Raw genomic sequence first — 8,756 nt, 5'->3', positions numbered from 1 at the left:
GCCTGTGTCTGCAGCTCACTCGTTGGGACTGGGTGCCCTAGAGGTCCCGCGCAGTGCCTCCACTTTCGGGGACGCCGGGCTGAACCTGGGCGCTGCCGGAGGTTCGCTCTGCGCCGGCAGACAGTCGTGTCACACAGACTCGGCGCCCTTCTTCAGGAGCAGGGATAATGGCGTTTCCTCAAATGTGCGCGATCCTCTGGTCCGAGCGCGGCCACCGGGCACTTGCTGCAGCGGTGCGGTAAGGAGAGGTAGGAGGGCTGGTCGGGGCCGGCTCCGCAGGTTGAGCGGAGCACCGAAGGGGCTGTCCCGCTGTCCCGTCCCACTCCCCGCCGCGGTGCCCGGCCGGGACCCGCCGCACCACGGGCCGGGGCTGCCGCGGGGCCAGGCTGGTGCGCCCCGGCGGGAGGTCGGGGGGCTCCGGGCCGCTCGGGGCTGTCGCTGAGCCGCAGCGGGTGAGGGGAGAGGGCTGACGACGCGACGCCGGGGCAACGTGGCACCCAGGATCGGGGCGCACCGTGAGCCGCGGCGGGGGGCGACGGGCCCAGCTCCCGCCCCTGGCCGCCCAGGAAACCGCCCCGAGCTGCGGAGGGGGCCGGGCGGGTAGAGGGCCGGGCGGCTCCGCGCCCCGCTGCTCCCGTGCCTTGCCATCCCTCCCGTCACGCCGGGCCGCGCCCGCTGCCCCTGCCGCGCAGGGGCGGGCGGCGGCGGGGGGCGGGCAGGGGCGGCGCTGCGGCGCCCGGCTCGGCGCGGCTCGGCTAGGCGCGGCGCTGGGGAGCGGAGCGGAGTGCCTTGGCCGCGATGGGCGCCTCGGCGGCGGAGCGGCGGCGGCGGCGGCGCGGGGAGCTGCTGCGGGGGCAGCTGGGCGCTTTGACCGCCCTGGCTCTGCTCCTGGCCGGCTGCGCGGCCGGCCGTGGCGGTGAGTAGCGGCGGGGCCGGGGGCTGCCTCCGGGGGCGGCCGGGCCGTGCCGCCGCCTCCTCGTTCTCATCGTCCTCCTCCTCTTCCTCCTCCTCTTCCTCCTCCTCTTCCTCCTTCTCTTCCTCTTCCTCCTCCCGTCGCGGCCCCTCGGCTGCCCCGGGAGCGGCGGCGGCGGGGGGAGGCTTCTGGGGGCGTTGGGGCGAGTCCGCGGGGGGTTCCCCGGGAGCCGGGGAGGGGGGTGGACACGACACTTCCCGGCAGCGGGGCCAGGACCGGGGCACGCTCGGTGCCCGCGGTGCCGCCGGGACGCGTGGTCCCGCGGGGAGGCAGCGGGTCCCGGTGCGGGTCCCGATCCCGGTCCCGGTGCGGGTTCTGACCCACCGGCATCTCGCCTCGCGGTCGCGGAGGAGCCCTCACGCCAGGCTCGTTTCCCTGCGGCGGAGTAGCGCGTCCCTCTCCGCGGCTCGAATTTGCTTTTTAAATAAACAGACGCGTCTTAAGGGGTGTCCAGCGTGCTGCGAGGAATGCTGCGCTGATGTTTAGGAAAGAGTGCAAATGCTATCTGGGACCCGAGCACGGTGTTTTATGGAGCGAAACAATGCCTGGATGTGTTTTTAAGTTTTTGGACTTTAATTCCTTCAATGAATCAGATTTTTCTCTTTGGTTTTTATGTGCATGTTCTGAAAGTTATCCGTGTTTTTCACAAAGGTGGTGGTTGGTTGCTTCTGCAAGTGAGGTCAGGAAACGTAAATGTCAGCTTGTCGTGAGCAAACAGCAGTGCATGTGTGCGCTGAGGTACACTTTTGCCGGCACACATGCGGTGTACACTGGCATGTGATGCGCATGCCAGCCCCGCGAAGGCTGCCAGTGGCAGCATGCCTGCCTGATGTGCCTCGTGCTGAGGCCAGGAGTCAGCTGCAGTCCGGCCGCCTGCTGCTTCCCCGCACCCTGTGATGCGCTTTCAGGTGGTGTGGCAACGCAAAATTCAGACCTGCTCTAAACTGGGCACAGGGAGTGCTCATTTTTCTGAAGGGTGGTGTGAGTTCCCATCCTCTGCTTTGCTCTTCTTGAGCATGGTATTCCTGCTGATGTGAAAGGGAGCTCCGTCCATTGAGTGAACGCGGCAGAGACTGTAGAGATCCATACTGCAGATAAATTTTTTCACCACTTTACTAAAATTGCCCAGAGTGTTGCCCAGCAGGTACTGCTAGCTCTAGTCAGGGCTCTCTCTGTTCTGATTCAGTTCATGAGAGCATCTCACGTTGTCTGTGACCGGAGCTAGCTCAGAATACATCCTAGATGAGAGGTAGCATTTGGTGTGATTGATGTGCCCCCCTGCATGCTGGCGGCGGCACATAACCAACAGTGCAGCGAGAGGAATGGTCACACAGATGGAAGTTTTGAATGGCGCCCTCTGGGTCTGCTGCCTCGTCACTGGGACCCAGGTCGCTGGGCTCTATAGGAGTGGTGGTCACAGCCTGTGTGCTCTAGAGCTTGTATCATGGTAGAGGGTGGAAAGATGCATTTTAATTTAGCGATTTGAAATTCTCTCCTCTAAAACAATGTGATTTAGGAGAGAATGCAAACTTTTGTTTGGAGTTTAGCACCTTTGTGTCACATCTCATCACCCTTCCTATCCCTGAGGCTGGATTGCAGGGGGCAACAGGCTCGGCCTCTGCTCCTAAGGCAGTGCTCAGCAGGTTGAGGACATGGTCTTCAGAGTCTGATGGTGCCGTGAAGCTGGACACGGGCTTGTTGGGGTGTGGTGGGGCACGAGCAGTCCTGTGAAAGCTTTGCATCCAGGCACCAGCCAGCTCAGCAACCCCACATTTGAATCACCTTTTAGATGATATATTCTTGCTTTTAATGCTTCTGTTTTTCTTGGTTGGTCTCCTTCCCCTCGGTTGCCATCTCTGTGCCAGCTGAGGCGGTCACAGCCTGGATCCAGAGGAGCGCAGCTTTTGAAGTCATGGGTAATCCGTGTTTGCTGAGGGCTGTGAGGTGCCGAGCCCTTCTCCAAAGGCAGATGTGCTTGCGTCTGCCTGCAAGGAGTAGGCTGGGGCTCGTCCTGCGGAGGCAGGTAACTGCAGTGTCTGGTGGGTGTGCTGTTGGTAGCGGGTGGCTCTGGAGGACAGAACACAAGATCTGGGTTTCTTTTCTGGTGGCTCTGCTGCTTCTCTGTGTGACTTGGTCTCGCTGGGCCTCATTTGGCCAGGTCTCTAAAACGAGGCCTGCTTTTTAAGCCACTTTGAGATCTCCTGGTGCTAAACGATGTGTAATAGCAAAGTGCTGTAATGTTGTAATGTTTATATGAAGGTCATTCCGGAGGCCTTTATGTTGTACAAGGCTCGGGCATTCCAAAAATGTATAAAGTGCAAATTAAGAAGAAATAGAAGTTCACAAAGTTCATCCTAGCAGTAAAAGTACAGCTGGATTGCCTCTTCCTCTCTTCCAGGCAGTGTAAATCTGTGGTTGTGCTTTGACTTCAAGGAAGTCACACTGGTAAGTCAGAGGTATAACAGAGTAAATCCAGCTCTACAGACCCAAAACGCAGTAGCCAACCACTGGAATGCCTTATGCTTTTCAGTCTGCTAAATGGGACTGGAGCTGAGGGCAAATTCTAAAAACCATCGCATTAACTTGAACAATCTAAGTGGCTTCCAAAACTCTACCCAACTCTGCCGTCCTTGCAGAGAGCCAAAGTATGAGTTTGTTGTTTTTTTTTTCTATTTTTTCCCCACACATATCAGTCTGACTCTTAAGATGTCACTTGTAAAGAGAGGTGTGAGTGGAGAGGAGAGGATCTTTCATTTCATAAGACCATCTTTCAAACTGCAATGATTAAGGTTTTTCGAGGGAAGCTTCTGAGTCAGGCCTTTTACCAGGTTGCTCTCATGGGCAGGAGAAACAACAGGGGCAACAGTCAGTGGGATTTTTTTTCTTCTTTCTGTGCATGTTTGTTTTTGGCAGGATGGTAAGGAAAAGCTGGGTCTGATTCTGCAGCCCTTGCTCATGGGGATAGGCATATCCAAGCAAACGGAATTGCCTCCATGATTCAAGCATGGAAGATTTGGGTTGCTTTTAAGTCTTGTTCTAACTTGACAGGAGTGAAGCACTTAGAACGGTGAGGCAAGGCCTGCTGGGTGCATTTTGACTAGCCCTGTGACTTACTCTGAATCCAGAGCTCAGGCTGTTAACCCAGGATGGCAGTTGCTCAGTCCTTGTGGGCTATGAGCAGCTGCGAGCATCCATGTCACAACAGCATGCTTACAGCCAGCCTCCATGCAATCCTGTGCACTGTGGGGAAGGTGGGGAGCAAACGCCCTGGTGTGTCCTCGTTCCATCTCTGCACTGGTTGGAGAAGCTCGCAGGACAGGGATGAACAACGTAGGCTGTTCCCTTCTGACACCTTTGTCATGGGCTTTTCCTTGCAGATCTCTGCCAAAATAGCATTGAAGACCCTTGGCGTGACAGATCCTGGTCCTCTAGCTGGGAGTTAAGTGAAAACTCCCTGATTTCATTTGAATGTTTAGGTTTGCTCAAACCAAGAAACCCAAACCAAACTTTAGAGGTCATGCAATGAAAGCACAAGAGCAGTTGTTTTCCTCACCTCTTCAGTGATGTGGGAACTGCATGAGAGTAATCCTAGCCCAGATGTAATGCTGTAATTGCTGGACCCCTGGATGTGGGAATTTACCCTCATAAACTAGGGAGAGGTGTCAGGCCAGAGCATGGTATGTGACCTCTTTGGCAGGGAGCTTGTTTGGCTTCGCAGGAAATGACTTGTTCATTTATTTAGTTCTTGTTCAAGGTCTTGCACCAGTGGCAGGCAGAGCAGTCTCCTATGTGGCCAGCTGGCAACTCGGGGGCTGGCAGGGCAGGTGTGTGTTGGGAGCGCCTGGGGGGACGTGCCAGAAGGTGGGCTCAGCCTGTGCCTGTGGCAGTGGCATGGGGGTGCTCGTGTGCTGGACTGAGCCTTAGCCTTGTTTCGGGGTCTCCACAAAGTACCCTGAAAACATCCAAATCTCCGTACTTGCCAGCTTTTGGAGCCTCTTGGTGAAACTGCTGCGGAAGCATGAGGATGCGTGCTGGGCTGGACACCTTGCCAGAGCTCTGTTTGAGGTAAATGCACCGCACTGCCTACAATTGCAGGATCATGGTTCTCAGGATGTGGATGCAGGATGCTCGGGAATGGGTGGTTCCTTGGCTTCAGTGGGGCATGAAGGCAAATGGTTGCTGGCCTCCCCAGCAGTTCGTAACAGGGTGAATGCAAGGCTGCAAAAACAGCAGAATGGCTCAGTAGCTGTTATTTCCTCAGTGCCTGTGAAGGAAGTAGGCTGGTGGCTCCTTGTCTGCCCGTGCTGATATAACTGCAAATGCTCAGTCCTGCCCTGTGCTGCTGGTGGCTGCTCCTTCCCCCGGAGCCTTCTTTTACATGGGGTCTGTCATTTCTGTGTCCCTTGTCTGAGTCTTTTCAGTAATATAACCCAGAAGAAAACTAGCTCAGGATAAATAAAGGAAGTCTGATGCCAAATCAGCACACTGAAATGACATGGTGAGGATTTAACAATCCAGGGCTGGTGCCCGAGGGTGGTGTCCGAGGTCAGGGTGGCCTGGCGTATGGTAAGGCTGGCCTGTTCTGTTGTTTTTCTCTAAGCCCTGTTTCAGGAGATCCCTCCTGCAGCTAATCTTAAATGGTCCTTAACGTGGAGAAGGGTGCCCAGTCGCACTGACCGTTTTTGGTTATACTGTCAGAAGGAAGGACTCGGTTGGACCTGTCTAATATATACGGGAGGTACTCATGGCTGTAGCCTCCTGGGAGTGAGGCAGGGAAAAAATCTGCCCCACGATGGGCACCAAAAAGGACTGTGGTGGTTTTACCCTGCTAGGCAGTTGAACACCACAACCGCTCTCTCACTCCCCCTCCTCAGATGAGGAGGGGAAGAAGTAAAGGAAAGAACAACTCATGGGTTGAGATAAGGATGATTTAATTAAAGAGAAAATATATATATATATATATGTTATTAAGGAAATATTATTAATTCAACTAAAGGGGAAAAAGGGAAAGGGGAAGAGGGAGGGGGGAAAGGGAGTAACTAAACAAAACAAGTAAAGGCTATGTGGAAGTGCAGAGGAAAGAAATTACTCTCTACTTCCCACAAATGAGCGATGCTTGACCACGTCCTTGAAGCAGGGCCTCAACGCACGTAGCCGGTGTTCGGGAGGAGGACAGACATTTTCGCAACGAGAGCCCACCCCTCCCCTCTTCTTCCTTTTTCCACCTTTTATTGCTGAGTGTGACATCATATGGTATGGAATATCCCTTCGGTTGGTTTAGGTCAGCTGCCCTGCTGATGTTTCTTTCTCACTTTTTTGCCCACCCCCTAGGAGGGTCAGAGAGAGTCCTGATGCTGTGCCAGCACTGCTCAGCAGCAGACACAACACCGGTGTGATACCACTGCTGTTCTAGCTACAAGTGCAGAGTGCAGCACTGTATGGGCTGCTGCAGGGAAAGTTAACATCCCAGCCAGACCCAGTACAGATGGGAGAATGTTGTTGAGATCAGCCACCAGCCCTGCAGCTGGGGAACGTGCCTTGCCTCAAGGTGGCCCTGCTTCCAAGGGCATTTTTCTCTGGTTTGTCTCTGTCCTTCTTTCTTTAAATTGATGGCAACTGCACGGTAGCAAGAGAAATAATCCTTGCCCCTCCCCCCCCCGCCCTTTAAATTTTTTTACTTTGCCTTTTTTTTCCCCATTCCTCTGACTTTGGAGTGAAATAAGTTACCCATTCTAGCCTTCTAGTCTACAAGAAGCATAAGAAGCATAGCAAATGTAGTTGTCATAGAGGCTTCTCTTTCTTAAAGAAAAGAGCCAGATCTCATGAAAACCTGTCACTGAAAACTTTTTTTTTTTTTTTTTTTTTTTTTTTCCAGCTGGCATAAAGACAGTTGAGTTAAAGTGATGCATGTTTGGAGAAAAAAAAAAAAAAAAAACACGGCTCTCTTTTTCTCCATGCCCTTCTCTAGAAGAATCTTTAAGCATCAGATTTTAAAAAGCACTGGGGATTTTCAAAAGCTTTGTTATGCTCTAGGTATTACCTTTAATATCACCAAGAGTCAAACCAGACCAGTGCCCAGGAGCCTTCTGTAACCTCATCCTATGTTTTTTTTTTTTCCACTACTGTGGCTTTATGGGAAGAGGCAGTGGGTGTGTCCTAGTGTGGGCAGGCTATTTATAGTCCTGCCGCTTTATTCATCATGTCCTGTAGACATGCTTTGGGAAACATAAGGTTTCTCAATGAGTAAATCCTCCTGGCTGGTCTGCACTAAAGTGGAGTTGCAGCATCAAAGGGAACTCCTCTGAAACTGAAAGCAGTAAGTGTGTGTAATTTGCAGTTCATGAATGGATTCCTAAAGGGATTTAGGTGTCTTGCCTTCACCTTTCTATGAGACTGTTGCTGGACTGTTAGACTTCTGCAGCTTTCAACAGCTTGTCCTTGTGTTATTTACTGCCAAGGGCATCCTGAGTAGGGTTTTTGCAGTTAGCTACTTGAAACCCCTGAGGGGCAGTTCTATCTCCCTTTATTTTGTCTCCCAGCAAAGTTTACATTATCTTTCCTTGCCTTGTCTTTTACAGATGGTTATGACTCTACAGCAGTAGGAAAAGTGTCTTTTCAGGCTAGACTTAGATTTGATTTTGCTGGCTTGGAAACTGATAGCAATGAAGCTGCCTTGATATGGGGGTGGCCATGGAATCAGACCACCAGACTGCACCTCATGTTTTTACAGCATGTGGAGGCTTCCATTGCTTTTGCAATGGAGCGGGCTAGATCAAAGGAGCATCTGTACCTCCATGAGACATTAGATATATGCAGTGAATGTGTTCATACTAAGCATGGCTGGATTTCAGCATAATGCTCACATTTAAAAATGAAATGGGTACAATCTCCAGATGTTAAGCCTTTCTTTGGAAGCAGGCTGAGAAGACTGGAAATGGGTATGTTTCTTTGTGTTTAATTGTCTCTGTGGTAAGGAAGGACAAGGGAGGAAAGTGTGCAGAATGGGCTGCTGCATCCAGCACAAAGGGATGATGAACAGAAGACCCCGGCAACTGGAGACAACCTCAGGCTGGATTAAAAGCTGCAGCTTGACATGGACTGAAGATGTTTAAGTGGATTTTTTTTTGGGCAGTATCTCTGAGACTGGGAGCTCTGCACAAGGGCTCCAGGGAGGAGTCCTGGGTCCTGTTCTTCTGAAAAAATGGAGGTTTGAAGAGGAGTCCAGATGTGGTGTCCAGGGAGAAGGCTGTGTGGGACAGTACTTGCTGGGTCTTGGTTTCCCTTATATGGACTCTTTTGGCTAATGGGGACTACTAAAGAGGTGGGATTTAATGTCATCTGTCTACAGGCCTTGCCTGTGGGAAGCAGCTGGTCCCCAAGTCCTGCTTGGGACCTTAAAACTGCCTGCAGGCCCAGAGAGAGGGAATAAAGAGCGTGTCTCGAGTCCTGCCTGCTGCCCCACACCATCCTCTCTCTCGGCTTTGCAGGCTGCCTTTGGCAATGCCAGGTCACGGGTGCTGTGTTGGTGGATGTGAGCTTGTGTGTAGAGAAGGGCATATACCTTACATAGAGGAAAAATGCTCTTATGCACAAGGGAGTGTCAGGACTCGTTTGGAGGCACAGATTTAGTTGTTTTGAAACATTCCTTTGCTGAGCTGTGAACTGAACAGCTGTGCTAAGTGGCTGAGATTCACAGTCTGGTCTGACCTTTCTATACCTCCAGTAGTGTATGCAGTACTTTGGATAACAGCCATGTTTGTGTGTCCATAGGCAGATAGGTCCT

General features: G+C 52.7%; 1 protein-coding gene across 3 annotated transcripts in view; it reads left to right on the top strand.

Moving 5' to 3' along the window:
• The first annotated feature begins 515 nt into the window (after positions 1–515).
• Positions 516–8,756, top strand: part of LOC118164978 (sodium/potassium/calcium exchanger 3-like) — a 284,302-nt gene continuing 276,061 nt past the window's right edge. For 2 of the 3 annotated variants that reach the window (XM_035322825.1, XM_035322824.1), the window contains exon 1: positions 715–916. In XM_035322825.1, the coding sequence (XP_035178716.1) occupies positions 799–916 (118 nt within the window). In that variant the 5' untranslated portion in view covers positions 715–798. Of the gene's footprint in view, positions 917–8,756 lie in introns of all 3 variants that reach the window. The other variant, XM_035322832.1, reaches the window with a different exon arrangement.

Source organism: Oxyura jamaicensis, chromosome 3 (assembly GCF_011077185.1).
Source record: "Oxyura jamaicensis isolate SHBP4307 breed ruddy duck chromosome 3, BPBGC_Ojam_1.0, whole genome shotgun sequence".
Taxonomy (NCBI): Eukaryota; Metazoa; Chordata; class Aves; order Anseriformes; family Anatidae; genus Oxyura; species Oxyura jamaicensis.
Note: the sequence above shows the minus strand (reverse complement) of the source record. Positions and strands in the feature narration are given on the sequence as shown.